At 35.0% G+C, this 24,747-nt stretch overlaps 1 protein-coding gene across 1 annotated transcript in view; it reads left to right on the top strand.

Moving 5' to 3' along the window:
- Positions 1-24,747, top strand: part of ADGRB3 (adhesion G protein-coupled receptor B3) — a 732,350-nt gene that overhangs the window by 385,236 nt on the left and 322,367 nt on the right. Inside the window, exon 11 of the mRNA XM_047102403.1 lies at positions 2,390-2,498. Coding sequence (XP_046958359.1) covers positions 2,390-2,498 — 109 coding nt within the window. The remainder of the gene's footprint in view (positions 1-2,389; positions 2,499-24,747) is intronic.

The raw sequence follows: 24,747 nt of genomic DNA, 5'->3' as shown, positions 1-24,747 counted from the left end.
GCCTTCAGGAGCAAAGCATGCCCTTTATTCCTGTATGATAGGGACTCTAAAAATAGTCCAGTGTGGGTCTAGCTCATTATCAGGTACAAATTCTGTGCTTCTGGCCATAGGAAAAAAAAAAGATCACTCCTTAGTTTAAGACCCTGAATTTATCTTTTTCTGCTAGTTTGAATTATATATTTGTCCTTGGCTTTCTTCTAGAGGAGAGCCTCATTCACTCACTGTAAGGAAATAGTGTCTTTCCCTAGAATACAGCTGCAGAGACTAAGCACATCCTTCCAGAATGCTGGAGACTATTAATTATGGCTATATTTAGAACAAATATATAATACCCTTTTAAAAACAAGACTGCAATTCATTGGATCACATTATTTATTGTGAGGTCCCGACTTGAACAAATAATGAATGGTAGCACAACTTCTCTTCAATGGAAAATCCTGAATCCATAATCCATCTATTTACTTGTGATTTTGAGTTAGCTATGTCCTTATTTTTAAATTCTTCAGTAGTGATACTCTTTAATGACTTTTTAAAGGTAACTATTTGAAGCTTAAAAAAAAAAAACAACTATTTTGTAGCTTTTACTAAAAGGTATTCCTTCAAATGCAGCCACGTGGGAAATGAGACTCCAGGTTGGTGGCACAAAGGTTGGACTCCATTTGTCACACATAGTTCATCTCAAATTTACCTGGTAATTGGGGTGACCACTTGCTAGTTAACTGGCTTTATCCAAAGAAAGAAAAAATAAACTTTTTCTATCTTCATGAAGGTAGTTTTACAACTTAGAGCAAGGTGCCTCTGAAGTTACATTTACATAGAAACTGAGACAGAGGCCCTGTCTTATTTGTTATCACCTCTGTCTCTCTCTGAAAGACATCCCTGGGTCTTTAAGCTAGTAAGAGTCTATTTAGCTTTTTAAAAACATTTAAATACATTTCAAAGAGACAGAGAAAGAATTTATCAATTATTAGTTTTCAAAAGCAAATGCTTTAAGAAAGCGAATGAAAGATGTGGGGCTGGGAGAGGGAGTCTCTCATTCTCAGCAGGGAGAATTAAGCTTCTTATTTTAAATTTGTGCTTACCCTTACATGACACACACTCATATACACCTACACAAAAATAGTAGAAAAAATATAGTAGTAGCAGAAAGCTTGGAGCTGATGGAAATTTCATGCAGATTTTTGGAATGATGATGATGAACTCTTAGAATTCATATTTAATGATTGGAAACTAGTTGAGAAAGAACATCTCACCCCAAATGTTTCCAATATTAAAAAATTTACAAGTATCTATGCCACAGATTTCTAAGTGTCATAGCCATTGTTCTTGTCTTCAAATATATGTGGGTGACTATACTATGCACCCTCAGTATCTGCATTTTAGCTGGGCACAGTCGACTTTACACACCACACCTGCTATTCGCCCTGCCCAATGTGTCTTCCTCCTACTCTGGTCCCCTTCTAGCTCTGACTGTATGTTTCTCTGCTAATCAGACTGTCTCTTACCCTTCTGCACTAGGCTTTGCAAAGATAAAGCCACTACAACTCTAATCCACTTAATTTTTTCATGCTTAGAAGTGGCAGTGGTACTGAATGGCTAAAAGAAATGAACCTAACTTCAAAAGACTTTTCTGCTCTAATGTGGTTATATAATGCAGGCTGACTTTATAAGCATTAGGGGTTACGCATACTAACAGTCATATGACCTTTTTTTAAATGGCCTTCACTTCCTACACATTATGAACTATTTCCAGAATCAGATTGTTTAGGAGAAAAACTCCTCTGTTTGCAATGCGTGAGGTGGCATGGTGTTGGGTTTGCTTTGTATATATACAAGGGAAACACCAACAGTAGCACTATTATCATGATCCTGAAATTATTGCTAACATTGCTATTCATATCATGGCTATGACAGCTTTGGAAGTGAATGCCCCTCCCAAGACTGAATGAACTTAATAGTTTGTAAATATCTTCACAATGACAATAATAATTGTGTTTTCTTCCAATGTCCATCATATAGGTGCTAAGTAAAAAAAGGCAAAAAGCCTCAAGATTTCAGTGTTTGTTCTATGTCATAATTAGGTAAGGAAAAGATCCCATCAAAAGTAAGGACAGACAATTTCCAAGTATACAATCTGTTAGATATTTTTAATTTCCTTAGACTTATGGGAGATTAATCACTGCATCATATCACCGTCGAAGCTCTTGCCGTGTGACACCTGGTATCATTCTCAGCCCGTGGTTCAAAAACACAACTGTTGCCAGGTGCAGAATTTTCTTCAAGTAAAACAGAGTTCATTTATGACCTCATTATGTAGTTTTTGTTATTCCCGTTACATATTCTACTATATAGACTTTTTATTCCTTCTAACCCTTGCTTATTTTTGTAGATTTATCCTGGCTCTATAGAATTAATGCAGGTGATTGAAGATTTTATACACATTGTTGGAATGGGGATGATGGACTTTCAGAATTCATACTTAATGACTGGAAATGTAGGTAAGAAATAAGATTGTTTCCCAAAATCTTACTGAAATAAAAAAAATTGCAAGTATCTGAGCCATACATTCTAAGTGTAATATCCATTGCTCATATCTTCAGGTATATGTAAGTAATGTGTTATGGATACTTGGTGTATGATTTTTAGATAGACCCCAACTGCATATACATTATACACAGATGGACACACATTTGCATGGGTTCATATATAGCGTTTACCTTGTGTTTATCTGTACATGTATACATAAAGGAGATTATGTATCCTTTTCTTCCATTTGCCAAATATTCATTGCTATCCAACCTAATGTTGAAAATACATAATACATACTGTGTGTTTTGTTAAAAAAGTGAGTCTTCGTAATCTTCATACGTTGTTGATGAGGATGCCAGGCTACTTTTTAGCTAGCTGTCCCAATGAAGTAGTGAATCAGCATGGGTTGTGGAATACCTATAAGGATCAAGGTCATGGTGCTGTTGGTGCTGCTGCAGTTTTCCTGAGTAACTTCTGGGACACAGTAGATCTCTCAGGTCCCTCTGTAGTGGATTCTGTGATGCCAGAGAAGTGAAGACATATTTCTTCCTTTAGTTGCTTTTAAATTGTCTCTAATAGGGAAGAATTACACAGAGAAGCAAAACCTGCACACACTTTCATGGTGTAACAATTACTTTGAGCCAACAGCAGTTATGTTAACCAAATGGCAGATCACTCTCTATAGTGAAAAAACAAAAAAACGGCAAGAGCAAAGAAACAGTATTCTTAAATATTGTACACATTGAGTTGATATAGGTTTACAGTTTTCTCATTTCTTTAAAGCTTCTTCTCATAATATTGCTGTGATTCAGACTTTCTGTCATTTGTCATGCTTTAGTAGTCTTCACATAAAGACCACTGAGATGTAGATAATTATGTGTTTAAATAAACATATCTTACCTCAGATTCTTATTCATGGTATATTTAATTTTTAGTTTCTGGATCAGGAAGATACCTAACTTGGTAGAGGGATTAACTAGGGGAGTACAACTAGTACAGGTCACACAAACACACACATATATATAAGATACATGTATCATTCATATATATATATATATATATATATATACATTCATATATATATATATATATATATATATATATATATATATGAATAAGGATTTTGCTGGTTTACTTTACACTTGATTTCTTCTGAAGGTACTTTAGCCCTATAGGGACTTGTATGATCCTAAGATATTTTCCATCAGGATAACCTCAAATTGTAGTGGATAATAGCTAATTACTGGTAATATTATTTAGTTGAGGAAGGCCTATGCAATTCCTTAAAGGAGCCATTTCCATGCCCATATGCCATCTTCATGCAGTGTAAGGCCTTACGGTTAGATTATGTCTTAATACGCTTTCTGAGTCAGTTTGAGGGCCCAGATTTATCATCTGAGTAGGGGTTTAGCAGCTTGTGCTGGCTCAGAAATGGAGTGAACTGTCCCTTGCTCTAAGCAATGAGTGATGAGAAGAAAAAGGGACCAAAAATAGTATGTTTGTTGTAGGATAAATTCAGAAATCGGAAAAAGTCCAAATTAAATGTCTATTCCAAAAGTGGCTGAACAAAGAGAGGAAAGATCAGCTCTGCAGGAAAAGGGATAGTGTATCGGGCTCTGGGTTTTTGGGCACATAGAAGGAAGAACTAGAGAGATTCTGGAGATGCTGGTCATTCAAGGTGGAGCCATTCTCCAAAGAGATTCCTGACTTCTGTGGCAAGGGGGACCCGTGAAGTCTGCTCTGGCAAATTAGCCCATTCGCAAAGTCATTTACAAGAAAAACTAAGCGGAAAACACACAGAGGTATTGTTTCTTTAATTCTTTTTTTGTAAATGTTAACATCTAATTCTTAAAGGCATTGCTCGTTAAAAGTATCAGATTGATACATGGCATTTGTTCAGTTTGGAAAAACCTATAATAGAAGCAATGCCAATCTCAGAGTCTAGTAAACTTAAATTCAGACTTAAAGGACACTGAATAACAGAATGAAATTTTTTATAGTACTAGTATAATTGACTATGGAGATTAAATGATTTATGAACACTTACTACTCTTTTAAAATTTTTTTTTAATGTTTATCCATCTTTGAGAGAGAGGGAGAGACAGAGCATGAGCAGGGGAGGGGCAGAGAGAGAGAGAGGAAGACACAGAATTCAAAGCAGGCTCCAGGCTCTGAACTGTCAGCACAGAGCCCGACACAGGGCTCAAACCTAGGAACCGCTAGATCATGACCCTCAGGTCATGACCCGAAGCCAGACGCTCAGCCGACTGAGCCACCTAGGCGCCCCTAACACTTACTCCTTACCTGTCTTTTGACTTACCAAAATTACATATTTGAAAACTTTGTGTATTATTTTTTGCATTAAGATTCTGTTATGTAGGTTTGGCTACTTCCTTTACCATCACTAAACTTTAAGAAGTGTCTTAAGCATAGTAACCCAAAGCAATTAAGTACTGCAAATAAAGCCAGTATTGTCCTATACTGTCTTTAATCTTGTATAAGAACAGTATGATTTGGCCTTCTGGTCATTTATGTGGAATTAATTACATTTTTTTAAAAAGGTTATATTCTGTATAACATTATTATACTAGCTAAAAGAGATCTTATTTATTATTGATTTCCTCCCAATACTAGCCCAGAGACTGTCTTATTGTAGTTTGATGACTAGAAGGTTATTCTCAATAATATTTTGGAATTTTTCCAAAGTGTATGCATATATTACTCAGGTTCTCCAGAAAAACAGAGCCCCTAAGATACAAGTAGGTATACAGAAAGAGATTTATTTTGGAGATATTGGCTTATACAATTATGGAGGCTGAGAAGACCCGCCACCTGTTGTCTGAAAGCTGGATGCCAGGAAAGCTGATTAGGTAGTTCCAGTCCAAACCTGAAAGTCCAAGAACCAGGAGCACCATTGTGCCAGGGCAGGAGAAGATGGATGCCTCTCCTCAAGAAAGAGCATTCATCCTTTGCCTTTTTTGTTCTATTCAGCTCTCAGTGGATCACATGATGCCTGCCTGCATTGGTGAGGCAGATCTTCTTTACTCAGTCTACTGATTCAAATGCTAATCTCTTCCAGTAATACCCTCATAGATACATCCTGAAATAATGTTCTGCCAGTTATCTGGGCATCCGTTATTAATACATAAAATGAACCATCACAATCCACAAGTATCAAATTGGATAATATAGATAATAGTTACTTATTCTATATGTTCTTCATGTTATCCAATTTGATGCTAATATATATAAAATATGATGTCTTATATATCCAATGATTTGGAGAAGGACACACATAGAGAATAATTTACAGTAGCAAAGTGTGAAATGTATGAGTTGTCATTCATTTGTCTTACATCCTAAGTCCAAAAATTAATTACCCAACATGGAGCTCATTATAGTGAGCATACGCACACGTACACACATATTCAATGCACATACACACTCTTGTGTGTGCACATATAAATGCACATGTACCCACAGCTTGTGAGTAATAAATAGAGAATAGGTAACTAAGAAAGGTTGCTTATTCCTTAGGGCCATTTTCTTCAAGGTATATTGGATTAGGACTACTTAAAGAACCATAAGAGATCATCATATCTTTTAAAGAGATTATTTTTTTTTCCATAAAGCCCACATACATAGCCACCTCACTTTTCTGGGATATAGATACATTCCTGAAGAGAGACAGAGTTGAAAAGCCAAAAATAAATATCATAAAGACCATACAGTGTAATAAGAGAGTCTCAGAACCTTGCTGATAGCCTATTGTATTTAAACTTTGAATATAGTTTCAGAATTCTGTTTTCTGGTTCCCAGGTTAGGTAAAATGAGTTGGAAGCAGAGACAGTGCTATTAGAGGCACATACGTAGTAAATATAAAAGCTGAAAGGCTGAAATAATAAAGACAAAGCTGTACTAAAAGAATATAGCAGAGTATGGAACCTGTCATATAGGAACAAACTCTTTCCTCCCCTTTGAGAACATTAGTTTGAAAACTTAGTGTAATAATTTATGTCTAAAATCATGGCCTTTATTCATCAAGATAAAAGTGCCTATAATCTGGTTAAGATAGAAAGAAAATGGGTGACATTTCTTGGAAAGATTTTCTTCAAAATTAGTTCTAATGAAAAATTTTGAAGTTTCTTTTTCCTGAAAAATGTCCCTATCTATATCAGTTGTTGATAAATGAAATTCTATTATATGGTAAAAATCCATGAACATTTTGGTATAAATGCATGCATGTTTATTTTTGGAGGGAGCAGGTCCATAGCTTTGATCAGTTTATCAAAAGACTTATCATCTTAAAAGTTTAATACAAAGCTTGAAAAATATATTCTATGAACAAAGATGTTAAACAAGCTAATATACTTATAAAATAATTGAGCTTAAATAGAATATTTATTTGTCATATTCACATATGAATGTGACATTCAAAATAGACATAATTATAATAAGTGAAAGTTAATGAACACTTACTAGTAGCTTATATAATTATATAATGAATATATGAATGAATAAATATGAAAAATCGATATGGTGCACAGATATTCCAATTAGCAATAGGTCTTTTGTTGCAAAACTGTATTCTAAATGGTCTAAATATGCTGTATAGGTATAGGTTTTTGTTTCAGTAAAAGACAAGTTGTCTATGTATTTTTAAAAATATGATTGTTGTCAATTAGATCAGAGGGACTATATCTTAATATTATCCAATAGGAGTTAAAGTTAGTTTTCTTCAACAAAAATATTCTTTGAAGAGTTGTTTAAACATACTTTTTGTTTTTCCTCTGTAAATATTTTCTCTTCAATCCCTTGCAGTTCAGTGTTTCCCTGATCACTTCCCTGAAACTTCTTTTCAGAAAAGCTTTCTGGAAACTCCCAATCGCCAAATTAAATCCCCTCCCATATTTCAACCTTCATCTCCTCTGTGCCTTGCTAACCACTCTTTCTTGAAACTGTTCATTCTTTTACCATTTTTATGTTTGTTAGAGTATAAAATAGAATCAAAGGATTGCTATCATCAGACTCATGATTCATAAATATTTAGATTTTTTGGAGGCAGTAACATAAAACAAAGAAGGTGAAGCACTGAAAGGGGGGGGGGAAGTACATTATTTGAGGGCTAGCTATTTGCTGTTCCAAAGGCAGAATAGAATGTATGAGATATGGGGCGCCTGGGTGGCTCAGTAGGTTAGAATCTGACTCTTGATTTCAGCTCAGTTCATGATCTCACATAATTAGAGCCATGGGGCATGTGCATGGATTTCCATCGTTCTGAAAACTTGTCTAAACCTTTAGCAAAGTGTTTTATAGGTTTATTATTATTATTATTATTATTATTATTATTATTATTATGCTTTTAGCCATCAATTTTCCACAATAACTTCAGGTAGCATTTATATTTACTTTATGTGTTGGTAAGAATAAACTATTCTTTAGAAGCTAATTGTTTTAGTTTTGGACTTAGAACTTGAATTGTATAGGGGCACCTGGGGTGGCTCAGTTGGTTAAGCATCGGACTTCAGCTCAGGTCATGATCTTGCAGTTCACGAGTTCAAGCAGCTCATCGGGCTCTGTGCTGACAGCTCAGAGCCTGGAGCCTGCTTTGGATTCTGTGTCTTTGTCTCTCTCTGCCCCTTGCCCGCTCATTCTCTCTCTCTCTCTCTCTCTCTCTCTCTCTCTCTCTCAAAAATAAATAAGCATTTAGAAAAATTCAAAAAGAAAGAACTTGAATTGTACTCATCAAATTGAATTCAAGGAAGATCAGTGATGTGTTGCATAGTCCTAGCCCACTGATTCTATTTGTTAAAATCAAAAGAAAATTACCTCTTAGTATCAGAAAAACCTTTCCTGTTTATAAATTACTAATCTTCTGGCCTACAAAGGGATTGCAGCTTCATTGTGGACATAAAAGAATTACATAAATAAATAAAATACACTTTGGTATGCATCATACAAAACAAATGCACAGAGATCCCTTATAAGAGATGTTGTTCTCTTTTAAGGATCTAGAAAACTCAGAGAAGGAAGCATTTAGTGTAGATTTTGAAGAATGACTGGATTGTTGAGAGTTCAACATGAAAAGAGTGAGTGGAAGGAGATGCTTCCATTCCAGAACAGTCTTTTAGCAAAAATAGTATAGAGTTGTCAGAGTTGAGATTGTACTTAGCAGATAAGTGGTTTATGTTGATAAAAACACATATGCATGGAAGTAAAGAAAAATGAAATAAAACTGGAGAAGCATGCGGAGACATGGTGTAGGATAGTTCTAAATTCTAAAGACAACAGGGAGCTAACCAAAGCTTAAACTGATGAGAACTATGCTTGGTAAGACATTATGTTAGAGCAGAAATAGGATTATTCTTTGACTGAGAAAAACTTTAAACATGAAAATTGGAATGCCTTTTACAATCCATGCAAGAGATAATGAAGACTTGAGTTAGTGGTAGTGAGAATAGAAACAAAATCATGGTTATGAATTGAGACTCTGAGGTACAAATGATAATATTTCATACCTTAAGGTGTCAGAAAGAAAGGAGTAATTGAGATTATATTTATCCAACAGATATTTGAGTGCCTTTCACATACTAGTGTATAGATGCAGGTGTAACCCTCAAGTGAAAAAATGAAATGTCGCCTTGGGCTTTAGTAGAGAAGTCAAATTTATGGTATGCATGTGAAAATAAACTGCATAAAAGTAACAGCTGAAGCCATAAAACTTTCTTTCAACTATCAAGACAGTAGTAAGAAAGGAAAGATATAAGGTGATGCCTTTATTAAAAACAAAAAACTTATAACTACATGTGTTTACATGTAGTTACATGTGGATACTGAAAAATTTATTACGAGATATCAAATAATTATGTACACCTGAAGCTACTACAATGTTTTATGTCAATTATATATCAATTAAAGTTCCCTGTATATGGCTATGGAGTGCCCCCTAAGATAAATTATTACCTGAAAAAACAAGTATTTACACTAGTAACCAGATTAAGAAATATATTTTGCGTTCAAATAAAATTTAGATGTTATACTAGAAGGTTGATGTAAGTTATAGAACAAAAATAAATGCTGAGGAAAAAAAGCATAATCATAGCAGGTGTCAGAGTAAGAATAGTCAGAGGTAGTAGGTACAAAGAGTCCCAGATAGGGCAGAATAAGATCAGTGACCTGTAATTAGTAGAAGAGAGAATATTTCAAAATGAACTCCAGTTGGTATCAATTGCTAATCAAGATCAGAGTATTAAGAGTTAAGAAAAATCTCATGTGATCGCTGATGATATAACTTAAAAGTTTTCCAGGAAAAGTGCAGACACAATGAACAGGCTCTAAATTTCTGAACTCTTTAGCTGCTTTCAATGGATTACAACCTTGGCATTTTGATACAATTATCTCCAAGGATTTACTTGGCATAGATGAATGTTGAGACACCCACTAACTACTGTCTCACAACTGTTCCTTAGGAACTATTCAAAGTTGACAGTATTAGATAAAAAGGGAGTATTTTTAGGCTAATAATATTTCAAAATAAAGAATGTTCTAATTATTAGCTGTAAGGAATTTCAAAAGTTGCCCCTATATACAAACCCTAAGAGATATGAGTCTGGAGAGTATAGTTTCAGTTCTTTCCCAGTAATCCAGTAAGGCTAGTGTCTTGAAAACATTAAAGTTAAGACATTTTTCTTTGCCAAGCTAAATATCACTGTCTATTCTTGGTTTAGAAACATGAAATACTGGGCTTTTCAGAATGAACATTCATACTTGATATTTTCTGAAATTGAATCCAAATTCAATCTGAAGAGTGGCATAATACAATTGTGACATCTCTTTTCTCTCCGCAATGCTGTCTCATCAACATCACATCTATGTTATTTCTTACACTCACTGGTAAATTTAATCATTTCTTTGGTAGAATATCTTATATTCAGTTGAAAAACCAACCTTCAATCTGACGATGAATTACAAAATAAAGTGGCTTCCCATTTCTAGCCTTATTTTTCTTGCCATTACTGCTTGGGTTTGTGGTTCATACATCTCCATCGCTTGTTTAACTTTCTTTCTTTAAAAATCAGACATTTGCAGTCAGTTGACACCAAGCCTGAGGAACACACAATTCACCATCTTTTTTTGCTTGTTATCTGTAGCACCTGATGTTGGTTCAGTCTGCTAGACTTGAGTCTGAAAGCGTCAGATTCTACCTCGCCTTCTTTCTGGCTTTTTATCGCTCTTTCTTGCTAGACACGTGAAGCAAGTAGTGTGTTTTTATGTAGATCACAAAGGAAAAACTAAAAATACTTGGCTTTTTTTTTCACCTCTTTTTGTCTTTTCTTTTTAAAATGGTACTAGCATACTGGCTCCCTTGAGAAAATAAATAGTTCAAACACTGTTTTGAACTATGACTTGGAATGATATGCAGCACTGTGTGTTCTTTGATTACTTCTCATTTAATAGAAATTATCTGAGAGTATTTCCTATGATCTGTTTATTCTGAATGGCTGGGAATGGAAGCGCTGGGGAGGTTATTGAGACAGGCCATATCAGACCCCTCTAGTATCAAGCAGGACATACTGCTTAAGGGCTCCTTTCCACCCAACTGAGAACTCTATTTTAGGTGCTTCCTAGTGTCATTATAATAGACTGCTAATGATTCACAGATTTATTTGGCTTAAGGGGTCTTAGACATCTATTCAACAAATACATGCCATGTTCTGTTCTATGTTCTGAGAATTTCTCAGGGAACAAATCAGACAACACTCTTGCTCTCATGAAACTTATGTTTTATAGCAGAGACAGATGTCAGACAAGTACCATCTAACATGCCCAGTGGTTATAAGTGATATGAAAAGAAATACAGTAATCCATTATGTTAAAGGGATAGAGCATGAAGAGAAGAGAGTCATTTTAGGCAGGATGCTCAGAGAAGACCTCTAATCAAAGTAGCGATATTTGAATATAGACCTGAATGCCTTGAGAGCATGAAACACGGTGATATGTGGGGTCAAAACATTTCAAGCAGAACAAGTACAAGGTATTCATGTATCCTTGTGCCTGATATGTTAGAGGCATTAAAGGAGCTGGTGGTGGAGTGGCTGAGTGGGGTGCAGGAGAGGAAATGAAGTCAGGAAAGGAGTGGAGAGCCAGCTTGTGGAAGGCATATGAATATAGGTCTTAATGAGATGAAAAACCATTGAAAGATGTGGACAGAAACATGACCTGATCATTCTAACTATGGAGTGGAAACACATAGACCAGGGGTGCCTGAGTGGCTTAGTCAGTTGAGCATCTGACTCTTGATTTCAGCTCAGGTCATGATCTCAAGGTTCATGGAATCAATCCTTGTGTTGAGTTCTGTGCTGACAGTGCAGAGCCTGCTAGGGATTCTCTCTCTTCCTCTCTCTCTCTCTCTCTCTGTCCCTCCTCTCTCTCTCTCTCTCTCTCTCTCTCTCTCTCTCTCTCAAAATACTACTACTACTACTACTACTAATAATAATAATGATAATAAAACAAACTAACAGACCATAGTAGGATAGGACTGGATATAAAGAGGCTTTTATTGGGCACTTATTGCAGTGGGCCAGATGAGAGAGCTCAGTGGCTTAGACTGGATGCTAGTGGAAATAGTGACAAGAGATCAGATGCTGGAGGTATTTTAAAGCCTGATCTTAGAGAATGTACTAATGGTTAGAAACAGGATGTGAAAGGAGGAGAGGGTTCAAGAAAATGTCTCCACTACATTTCCAAGAACTCAGCTACAAAAATAAAACAGATTTATGTTTAAATCTGTATCCTATAAAGAAAAGTCAAAACCTACTCTGGCAACCATTTAAATGTCTCCAAAGTTTAGAGACATTTAAGCTTGTCTTGGTTTATTTATTTTTTCTCTTCTTATTCTTTTTAAAATTTTTATTAGGGTGTAATTGACATATAACATTGTATTAACTTCAGTGTACACACTAGTGATTTGATAATTGTATATGTTATGAGATGATAATACAATAAGTCTAGTTAATATTTATCAGCACAGTTACAAATTTTTTCTTGGAATGAGAACTTTTAGGATCTACTTTTAGCAACTTTCAAATATATAATACACTATTGTTAACTATAGTCATGACACTGTTTATGTTTTATATATTCTTGTTTTTGAGTCCGACACATATCCTTGCTCCTGGAGTTTAAGAAATTTTACCCTGTGAAGCTATCAGTCTTCTGTCCTCATACCACCCCTTGAATCCCTGGACAGAAGCTAGAATGAAATTGTTCCTTAAAGTGTCTTTTTAAAGCTATAACTCAGATTGAGCTGCCAGTTATCAAATGAAATAAATTCTACTCTCCCTATCATTTTTGTGTTTCTTCTTCTCTCTATAAAGTCATGGAAGCTCAAGAATGGAAGAATGTTTAGGGGTCAACCAAGTCCAGCCATAAACTTGTCAGCTCCATTCTACATAAAGTATTGTTTAAGGTTTGTTTTTTTTTCTTTTTATTAGTAAAAGTGTTTTTTAATAAAAAATAAAGTATCCAGGTAGAAATGTCTCTGAAAAGCACCTTTGTCTCAACAACTTAAAAAAATGTTATTTTCAGTAGTACTAGTACCTTGGTTACAACCCTGGACTGTGACATAGAAAATAGACATCATATCATGGTGTTGCATGTTATCAGTAGGCCTGTGTTCTTTTAGGACATAACTGCAGTGAATATCTTTACATAATATTTTAGGCTTATCTAATCTGTTTTATACAGCCTACTTAAGGACATAATTATTGATGTAGTCATTAAATAATGATTATTGTCCTTAAAAATCTTGAACTTAGAAAGCATTGTTAATAGCCATTATTTTTCATTTCCAGTAACCCAGATGCCCTAAACTTTCTCCCCATTATTCCTGTATTATGTCAGCTCCTAAGCCTCATTCTAACTACTGCTCTGCTGTGAATTTCTCATTTCATCTCCAGATCTTTATCAGCTTTTGCTTCTTATCCCAGTTTAAATACAGATGAGAAAGAATAGGGTCTACATGTTGTTACTTTAGAAAGCCTTTTTTCTTACTTTCTTACATATATATTACTTGAATATATATTCTAATTAAAATTCCCTAGTATCAGACAGTGGCTGTTATTCTAAGGAACTCTTTACAGAAGTACCATTTGAGTACAATATGTACAAAAATGTCTTTGTTTTATCTCCTTTTATTCCTCAGGCTTTCCAAAAAAAATATTTGGTAAGGTATCCCTTGCATTAATTATATAGCACTTCCCAAATTAATGCTTTCACAAATATTCATGGTACTATTTACTCCTAACAACCTTGCTGCCACAATGCTAAGGGCACCCACACAATTTTTCCTACATCAGTGCTTTCCATTCAGAGTCAGTGCATTTTTATCCCTTTGCATCTTTGTAATTGAAAGTTAAAGATTCGTTTCATTATCTTGCTCAGCCAACCACACTCTAACCTACTTCTTTATATAAAGAACTTCACTGTAGTTTTGATATGACTCTGGGGAAATCTTACTCATGTATTCTGTATTTTTATGTCAAGGTAAAATGACTCCTGACCTTTATTATCTTTTGTAGTGATATTTTTCATATATATCTACTTTATTAGGAATTTAAAAATTGTTTTCTGGCTAATTACACATTTTTAAAGGATATATGATTATACCTTAAATGAATCTTTTATGACATTTCTAAGCCAGTGAAAATTTTTTGAACCTGTTACTCATTCAGTCTCCATTCTTTCAGTAACTGTCTAGTGAGAATGTCTAGATAAAGACCAACTCTTTGGCTCTAAGGCATATCATTTCTTTTGGATTTTATATTTACTGGGAAAATCCTCATGATCTGAGGAAAACTAATAAGGTCACATGAATTTCAGATGGAAATATACAACATAGAATGCACAGTACTTCTCAGCAGTACTGGTAGATGAATAGGAAAAGGAGATGAAATATTGACTCCTCCCTACCTATGTATACTTATGAGAAAGAGTTCAAAGCCTCAAGGATGAAATACACGTAACACAGATGGTGAAGATACATACTTTTATGATAAATCTTGGTATATTATTGGCCATGGTTTGTGAAAGCTGTCCTGAATGGAGATACACAATTTCAAAATTTAAGACTTCTGGTGAGAATATAGATTGAGAATTCATGGGTTTCTCACAGGTTGACACATAAACCTAACCACAAACATTTTGGGTTTGAGTTTTCTTTAATTATTCCCTATAAAGAACATGAGTTTTTGCAAAGAAGTTGTTTGTGGATTCTGTATCCTAGGGAAGCTATGAAGAGGAGTTTTGTGTAAAGGAATCAGTGCCTTGCCTCAGTTCAAGAGACCCAGAAAAAAACTCCAACTAGGGAAAGGCTTTTCGAGATGGGATTAACACAAGGGCCACATGGCTCCCTAGCTCCCTGGAGAATGCTGTATGTAAAACATGTTTGGATGATAAATCTTCGCAGTGTGACTGCATTCTTCTGTTAGAAGTTAATTCCTTCAGAATCTGGTAGGCACTCGCAGGCCAGAATAGAAACATAAAATTTAAAGCCAATGAAAATCAAAACTTGAATGTTATAATACCTCTAGTCTCCATTGCTTTATGCAATAAGGATTTGATATTGCTAAAATTAGCATACTGATGCCTTCTTTCTGGTTTTGCTATTCAACTGAATTAGAAGGATGTGGCTGCGAATTTGTGTGAGTACAAAAAACAATTCCATTTTAACTGTCACTATGGCAATAACTGCTTTTCTCTATGGCAATAGTAGTCTGCCTCTGTAACAATAACTAGTGAAGAGAAAAGAGGCACCAATTCCCTTTTAACAAGTTTTATTTTTTTCTACTCTTATGGTTTCACTTTTTCAAAAGTCTTATTTTATTTGGTTATACCAGGAATTCTGTGCTAAATGATTCCCCTTCTCGATTGCTTCTTTTGCTAAAGAGTAAACTTATTTAAGTTCTCATCTGAATCTGACACCTGAAAAATATGACTCATATTAAACACTGGTGACTTGATGTCAATGCTAACAGGGATCCAATTTTGTATCTAGGAAAATATACTGGCTTTGGAGCTAGATTTGGCTGCAAACCTTGACTAAACCACAACAAACGGACCTTCTGCAAGTTATTTCATCTCTGAATCCCTCAGTAGGCTCCTTTCTAAAGTGTAGATAATAATATCTTCCCTAAAGTGTTATTGTAAATATTAAACATAACATATATTTAGCACCTGGCATGTACTAGGCCCTTGGTAATTGGTAGTGAACAAATACAGGGCGAAATATGGGCTCTGCACCTTACTGGGTGTGTGGGCATGTCCCTCCACCTCCAGTAGCCACAGACTGTCCCTCTAGGGAACTGCTGAAGTTCTTACCTACATTTAATACCCTGTGTTTCTGTTTGTTTTTTCTAATCTCACTAGTATTTCTCAAAGCAGACCAGGATCCCAGACTTCTAGGCAGATAATATAATTAAACCTAAAAATATATTTGTGCTTCGCCTATTTTAAAATGAGTTTCTTACCCACTTGTCTTTGTAGTGTGATGATTCAAAAGACCCAACAAACATTTCAATAGTATTTGCACTTCTCTATCTTAAGAAGCTACTCTTCTCTTCCTTGTTCTTATTAGTCATTAGTCAGATCCAGTTAACACACAGGAATCTTTTCTGCTTTACTTTTATAATGTCTTCTCCTTAACATGTAATACATCACCTGTAGTCTACAAAACTGCATCAATTATCCCTATAGATGCGTCAAATAATTCTGTAGCAGAATTATATACTCTGAATTTACAAGTGAATTATTCTCTTTGTCATTAGAATATTGGCTTCTGAACAGTCAAAACTATTTTTCTGCTTTTCTTACCTACTTAAATATTTCATATGAAGAGTTTTAACTTTAGAAATAGAACTACTTATGTGGCTAGTTCAATGTGTTTTCTTCAATATGATCTTCTGATTTGGTTTGTGGCATGTGAATTTGAGAGAGCAGGTGTGAGTGGGTGTGGTTGTGTGTGTATATTCTAAAATATTTGTCAGTGTTCAAATCTGATATGCAGTTGCTTTAGACACTATTAAAATTTATACTCTGGGCTTAGGGGAAAAGTAGTGTTGTTGTTTGTTTTGTTTTGTTTTGTTTTGTTTTGCTTTGCTTTAAGTTAGATCAAAGTATGAAGATGCTTTTTAATAGAAGTTAAACTAAATTGAGTACCCAATAGTAACAAGCTTTAAAGAATATATAACTATATACAGGATAATATTTTATTTAAGGTTTAGCTAATAACTACAAAATAGAATGTTATAGTTGTAGGGACTAAATAATTCATAAGGGAATAGTTTATATTGGATAATTGGTATATATCCATATATATATTCTGAAATCAAAGCCTGATACATTGAAATAGGGCTCTAAAATGCAGTAGGAATATAGAAGGATATTAATTTAGACAAAGATGCTAAAACATTTTCTTTGCCACTACAAAATGTTTTAATAATTAACTTCAACACCCACTTGGGCTACTTTATTACTTTTTGGAATATGAACTTTCCTCCTTTTGAAGAATCTGTCTTTGTTATTTGGTAGCATTAATCATTACCTCTCTTTTTTCTAGATAGTCTCCTTTTACTTTCCCCAAACTCTTTGCCCAATTAATTAACTTTGCCTAACTCCTTCCTTTTTAAAAGTTTTTTCTAAAATATAATAATATTCTTACTAATTAAGGTAACCTCTAATGTCTTTAAAATTATTCTAAAAATCCATAATATTTCAAAAATATCATAGCATATTAGAAATATGGAATATAATTATTTACTTTTTAAATTTCTTAAAAGTAAATATATTGTGTAGTATAATTTCAACCACATAGATGAAAGAAAATTGTAACTGATATGCCTTTTTAAACTACATGTAAGTTATAGTGAAATAGAGCACTCAGTTTAATCCCAGAGTGTGTATTTTTATGTGTTTGCGCATGCATGTGTATGGAGAGGAGGTGTAAATTATTGTTTAGGGATTTTTTGTTTTGTTTGTTTGTTATTTGGTTTTAAGATCGAAAGACCAAAAATGTTTTCTGAACTTACAGGAAAGAAATGATGTTTACAAATATAGAGCTCATGTAAGACCTTTTTTCCACCAGTCATTCTTTAGTTTGTTTAGTTTAGATTGTGAACTCATGAATCTTTACTATCATGCCATTAGGACTAAAGAATATTTTTGCAACACAATGATCCAAAACTAGTCTGTAAAATGGGATTGACTGTACTTAGTTCAGAGTGTGTCAAGGGGCCAAGGGAGGTAACACACTATTGCTGGCACTTAACTGCTCAGTAGATGGTCTCTTGTTACTGCTATTTGTTCCTCCTTTTTCTTCAAAAAATTAAATTTGGTTAGGCACACATGTCTAACCTCAGTTCTTATTTTGAAAAAGGCATAAGGCTCATGGTTTCCTTTTGGTAAGATGAAGTGGCCAAAATTCTACAAACAACTTGAAATCACCTCTTTGTTCTTATATTATTTTAGAGTCATGTGCTAAACCTTGCCCAGTACCCCCTCCCCAGTTAAAATTAGTCTTTGTTCTTCATTTCTTCTTTCATTATATCAAATCAATAGTTATTAAGTGCCTGCCAAATACCAGTTATCCTCTGGGCACAAAAAGATGAGCCAAATATATCTGGTTTTTGTCCTTATGGAGGTTACATTCTAGTAGGGAAGATATTAAGTTTTTTTTTAATTGTATTTTTTAAAATTTATATCCAAATTAGTTAACATATAGTGCAACAATGATTTCAGGAGTGGACTCCTTAGTGCCACTTACCCATTTAGCCCATCCCCCCTCCCACAACCCCTCCAGTAACCCTCTGTTTGTTCTCCATATTTATGAGTCTCTTCTGTTTTGTCCCCCTCCCTGTTTTTATATTATTTTTGTTTCCCTTCCCTTATGTTCATCTATTTGGTCTCTTAAAGTCCTCATATGAGTGAAGTCAGAGATATTAGGTTTTTAAATATAAAACTTATTAGATAAATGGGGCATCTGGATGGCTCAGTCAGTTAAGCATCTGACTCTTCATTCAGCTCAGGTCATGATCTCATGGTTCAGGAGTTTGAGCCCCTCATCAGGCTCTGTGCTGGCAGTGCAGAGCCTGCTTGAGATTCTCTCTCCCTCTTTCTCTGTCCCTCCCTGCTCTCTCTGTCTCTCAAAATAAATAAATAAGTTTATTTTTTTAAATCTTATTAGATGAATGAAGATATAATTTATATTATTATATAAGGAAAAGTGGAAAAGAAAAACTTTTAAAACCAAAATGCATATAGATAAATAAATAAATTCGTAGATGTATTTAAGTTGTGGTAAATGATATGAATAGAGACTAACCAAGATTTCCAACTTAGATATGGGGGTAGTAGTTGCTCAGTGCTAGAAAGTTCTTCTTGGCATTCAGCCAAGACTTGATGTTGAATAACAATTAACCAAGGGAGGGGTTGGTATGAAATGAAAGAATGCAACTGTGATTGGAGAGTAGTTGTAAATGGGACAAGTCATGCAATAACATTGAAGAGAAAGTCAAATACCAGGTCATGGAGACCCTGGAGAGATTTTGTATTTTATACAAGTGTAATGGGAACTCCCTGGGGAGTAAAATGATTCAACTCTGCTTCAGAAATACTCTCACTGCAGTGTGTAAAGTGGCACAAGAATGAGCAATGAATATAGTGACTTTTTTAATTTAAAGACTTGATGGATTATTGTGTAGCAGTCAAAGTAGAGATAGTTGAGATGAAAAGACAACTTTAAGATGTGTTTTGGAAGAGAAACAGCAAGCACAATGATGAAGGAGATTCTGGGGATGAAAATATGAACACGTCAAGGATAACTTCCCATTTTCTGTCTTGGGGAAAGGGTGGGGTGGAGGTCCCCTTTATAGATATGGGGAAGACTACATACTGAAAGCATATTTATATGCTGGCTGAGTAGAAATCAAGAGTTAAGCTTCAGATATGCTACATTTAAGATTCCTGAAGACAGTGAATTGAATAGTTCAGTAGACAGGTTTGGAGTTCAGAGGAAACGTTCTTATTACCTATTTGGCTCATATTTAAGATATTTATGTGAAATAAATGTCTTATTGTAATCTCTTGTAATCTCTTGTCTCCCTTGTAATCTCTTTCTGTGTCAGGATTTTGTCTTTTCTTAATTTTGGATCTTCTATCATATTTTACCCAAGGCAGAGAATGGTTGAGATAAAGGATAAAAGGGAATTGACATATATTGTGTCTTACTATGTACAGGGAATGAACCAACTGCCTTCAACTAATCCTCCTGAAAGGCTATTGATTTTTACAGATGGTCAAACTGAAGAGCAATTAAATATCATGCCAAAGATCACAAAGTAATTGGAAAACTAGATCTTTTTTTTTGTCTCCAGGGCACAAAGTGATCACATTGTACCCTATTTCCTTGTGTTGAGTCTTTGGTAGACCTTATTCATTAAAAATAAAATTAAATTCATTAAAAATAAAAAATATGTGAGGACTTGTGTCAGACCTACTGTATGTTAGGATCCTTTCATACAATGATAAATAGAGAAAATACCTTTTCTTTTTGAGCTTATAATCTAATATAAAAAAACAGACAAGAAACAAGTCTACATGATCTAGACAATTTTTAACTGTGAGCAGGGCCATACAGAAAATAAACAGGATGATATAATAGAGAGCAATGGCAAGGAAGGGGTGGTGGTGAATTTCTTTAGCTAGGGCAGTTAAAACAGACCAAGTTAGCAGAGACTCAAGGATAAGAATAGAAAATAATGTTCTCGTTAGAAAGGAAAAGCCCTGTGGTGGAAAAGAAAAGACCTGTACCACTTGATCTGGGTCAGTAAACAAGCAGCCATGTATAATGTGACTGCAGAGAGAGAAGCCAACCCATGCAGGGCCTTGTAGGCTATTGTATAAGATTTAGATTTTATTCCAAAAACACTGGCAAGCCATTGAATTATTTCAAGAAAGGGAACAACATGATCTGATTTATATTTTTTAAAAGATAACTCTGGTTTCTGAGAGAATAAATTCAGGGGAAAAGAATAGAACCAAGAAGGCCAGTTAGGCAACTCTTGAATTCATTTGGGTTAGAGATTCTGGTGGTTTCTAGAGGGTATTGGAATGAAGATGGAGGGAAGGGTAGGGTTTTAAGACATGTTCTAGCTCTAGAAATAATACTGAGAGCATGTGTTAATGGATGTCATAGGAGGCAAAGGAAAACCATAAGTAAAGATGACCTTTAGGTTTTTGGTTTAAACATTTGAATAAATGGTGGCACCTTCTATTAAGGTGAGTGACACTGGGGAAGACAGTGGTTTGGTGGTAGGAAATCAAGAGTTCTGCCCAATAAACATTTGTTGAATTAAAAAAAATACAATACTGATCACAGAAGACAATTAAACATGATTAAACATCATGTTTTCTTGCATGACCATTCATTTATGAATTGTGTATGGCTGCTTTCATATAGTACCAGCAGAATTGGGTAATTGCCTAATGGCCCACAAAGCTGACAATATTACTGTTGAGCCTTTTATAGAAAAAGTTTACCAACCTCTACAATAGATCGTGTCCTGAAACTAATCTTAGAGTATTGTTTCCATTTTGTTTTAAAACCAAACCAATGGCTCTTCTCCATAATCTTTATAAAACCTTTGACCCCTCATAAAGCCATTTTCTCCTTATTAAAATGCATCTCTCCATTCTTAAGTTAGTTCATGATTGCAATTTTCTTCTCTCTCTCCACTGATTTTTGGTGTCTTTTTTTTTTTAACTTTATGTATTTATTTTGAAAGGGTTAAGGGAGGGGCAGAGAGGGGGGAGAGAGAGAATCCCCAGCAGGCTCCATGCTCTATACTGAGCCTGATGAGGGGCTTGATATCTCAACCAGAAGATCATGACTTGAGCGGGAATCAATAATAGGGCGCTTAACTGACTGAGCCACCCAGGCACCCCATAATTTTTGATGTCTTTCTATGTTTATTTCTCTTTACCCCCTAAAGTGAGCCTTTCCTAAACTACATTTCTCAGCTTTTTTTTCCTGTTATCTTCTTAATATCTGCATAACTCACCATTTCACTTCTTGTGGATGTTGGCAAAAATGCCAGCTTACCAAAGAAGTTTTCATTATTTAGTAAACCTTCTCAACCTCACTCATTATCTATCATATCATTTATCATTACTGACATTCTGGCTAGTTATATTTGTTCCTTGTCTTTATCCACCCCCCCCCACACACACACACACCAATCCCAGATATCATGCCAGTCCCTTGAGGGCAAAGACTTTGACTTTTTTGTTCACCGGTTTATTTTCAGTGCCCATAACTGTGCCTGGCATGTAATAGGTGCTCAATTAATATTTGCTGAATAAATGAATCTGCTCATTATATTCTCTCTTTAGAAGGACTTATCCATGTCCACATTGTCAATTATTATTTCTAATTAGAAGGCATCTAATTATATCTTCAAATTCTAAATTTGATCATGCTCTAGATCCCTTAGCCTACAATATCTTATTTTGCTTTTTCTCCTATTTCTCTGCCTAAACCTTTCTGTCCTATTAGAAATGTAATTATATCTCTAGGACATATTAAGTTTCCTTGCTTCATGCCTTTAAAGCCTCATGTCATTCCTCCTACCCAGATGCTACTGTTCTGATATGTATGAAACATTACACACCTTTTGCAGGCTCTAGATTCGCAGAGCATAGGCAGTTTCCTCTTCCCTTTGCCATACTTAACTGTCAAACCACAGCCCAGACTGTACCTCTTCAACGAAGCTTTCTTTAGCCAAGCGTGTTCCATCTCATCCTTTATTTCTTTTATGCCACCTCTCTCAATCTAGCATTATCTGAATTGTTTGTTCCCTTACTAATTGCATGTATTCCCCACTGTGAGCTCTTTAAAAGCAAAGACTTTGTGTCTCTTGTTCACTTGCTAAATACTCAGTATCAAAATAGTGCTTAGAATATTTTCAGGGCTCAATAGAGATTTGTTGGATGAATGAATTTCCAGAATGAATTTCTCGGTCTACAATGATCTCTTTTCCCTTTTCACCTCTTAGCACTGTCTGTTGCTATTACTTTTCTGGGAATGGATGAGTCACTATCTTGGGAAGTCCTTGAATTGTTGGCTTTAGTTGTTTGCTGCCTGCATTGGTGCCTAATTCCTAGTAGGTCCTTGTCTAATTCTTCACTAGTAATACTGAAAGTCCCTTAAATGTCAAAACTTTCTTATTATACACACACATGCATATGTGTGTATATAAAGAGAAAGAAGTTAATAATGTTGCATGTACAAAATATTTCTCTCTTCCTCTCTCTCTCTCTCTCTCTCTCTCTCTCTGTCTCAATACTGAGTTCATTATCATCTGATGATCCTTCCTCTGAAGGAATTCTGTTCTTAATTTAACTGGTTGGGAGAAGAGGGAAAACTTCTTTCCTAAAAAATTTTCTATATTGATTTGTTTTTACTATTCAGGTATACATACGAGAATGATTAACCATATCACATTTTATTTTTCATTCGTGTTAGGAGTAAAATCATGAACTACTTCTGTAGAGAAGATGAACATTTTTTTAAATGACTGTTTCTGTAAGACTGTAAAACACTCATTCATACTCTTTTTGAAAACTAAAAGAAAAATGGTGGAATCAGCTCAAATATCCCCACTATATTCAGTGTAGTACTGAAAAAAAAGGTGGGAAGAACATGTAATAGATAACAGAATAAGTACAGAAACTCATGTGTTTTTTAGAATGTGTTTCTCTTTAAAGGTAAATTGTAATATTTAAAAATAGCTCTTCAGCATATGTCCAGAACAGATGTAGGCATACTTTTTCCGCAAAGGGCCAAACAGTAAATATTTTAGGATTGTGGACCATACAGTGTTCAGTGCAGCTATTCAACCCTGCCATTGTTGCATGGAAGCAACCCTGGACTGTAAGTACATGAATGGCTGTGGCTGTATTCCAAGACTTCATTTGTGGACACTGAAATTTGAATTTCATGTAATTTTCACATGCCAAGAAATATTATTATTCTTTTGAATTTTTTCAATTATTTAAAAATGTGAAAACCATTTTTAGCTTGCAAACCATGCAAAAAATAACTAATAGGACAGATTTGGCCTGTGGGCTATAATTTGCCAATTCCTGGTTGAGACAATTTAGCTTTAATGAGAGTCACATGTAGGCTATGGATGTACCATGTGCATAGGCATGATTACATGTTAGGGAAGTAGGGGTGACCTGAGAGCAAGCCACGGGAGTCCTCCATGGAGAACACTAAAATCTGGCAAAAGTACTGTGAGCAGGAATAAGAATGTGCCCTGCTGTGCAGAGTCTCCCAGGCTTGGATACAAAGCAGCCAATGGATAAAAAACAGAGTCTGAAGCTAATGATTCAAAAGTAATTTGCAAGTTTTTTTTTTAATTTTGATGCTGGAAAGGAATATGCAAAATGGTTAAGTATTTAAAGTTTCATTATACATAGTAAGTCATTAAAAAGTAACAAGTTGAAAACAGTATGCTCAATATGCCATATAGGTCCTTTTTTGACTGCCCGTCTAGTTTGTCTACTTTTAAAAAAAATCAGAGGATCCTACTTTTTCTCTTAAAAAGAAAAATCTGTAAATTCCTAAAGAGAAGAGTATTTCTCATCTAAATCTCTGTGTGCTGGTCCTGGGACGTAGGGATGCTTCACTCTAGTGGTGATGGCGGGATAGAACTGATAGGTGCTGTCAGAGCACTGGGTCCTTTCAGATGCCCCTGCCTAGTGGTTCCATTTCCTGGGAAGTCATGGCTGCACGCCACTTTCTAGCAAACCTGTTCTTTCTCTTGGGCTCTCAGCATTCCAATCTTGGCATTTTGGGAAAAGAGACAGAGTAAATGGGGGAGACAGGGTAATGAGAAAAACAACCAAAACTGGCTGTTTGATTGTCTGTTTCCTGTAAACCACTCACAGGAATGTGATTTTTCATGGAGATGTTAGAACGTAAAGATATGCTGGACAAATTAAAGTACGTGTCTATTTGCCCTTTTGATATCACCATTCTTCAGTAGTATCTAGTTTTGATCTCTTGCTGGACACGTGAGAATAGCTTCATTTCCTCTCATTGAATTATTATGTCTGTCTTTTATATTTAGTGCAAAAATATTACAGTAAGACAAAGTAAAT

This window comes from Lynx rufus, unplaced genomic scaffold (genome assembly GCF_022079265.1).
Source record: "Lynx rufus isolate CCGP_SWC_20201006 ecotype Redwood Valley unplaced genomic scaffold, mLynRuf1.p SCAF_6, whole genome shotgun sequence".
Taxonomy (NCBI): domain Eukaryota; kingdom Metazoa; phylum Chordata; class Mammalia; order Carnivora; family Felidae; genus Lynx; species Lynx rufus.
The sequence above is the reverse complement of the archived record's forward strand: the minus strand, read 5'-3'. Positions and strand labels throughout refer to the sequence as shown.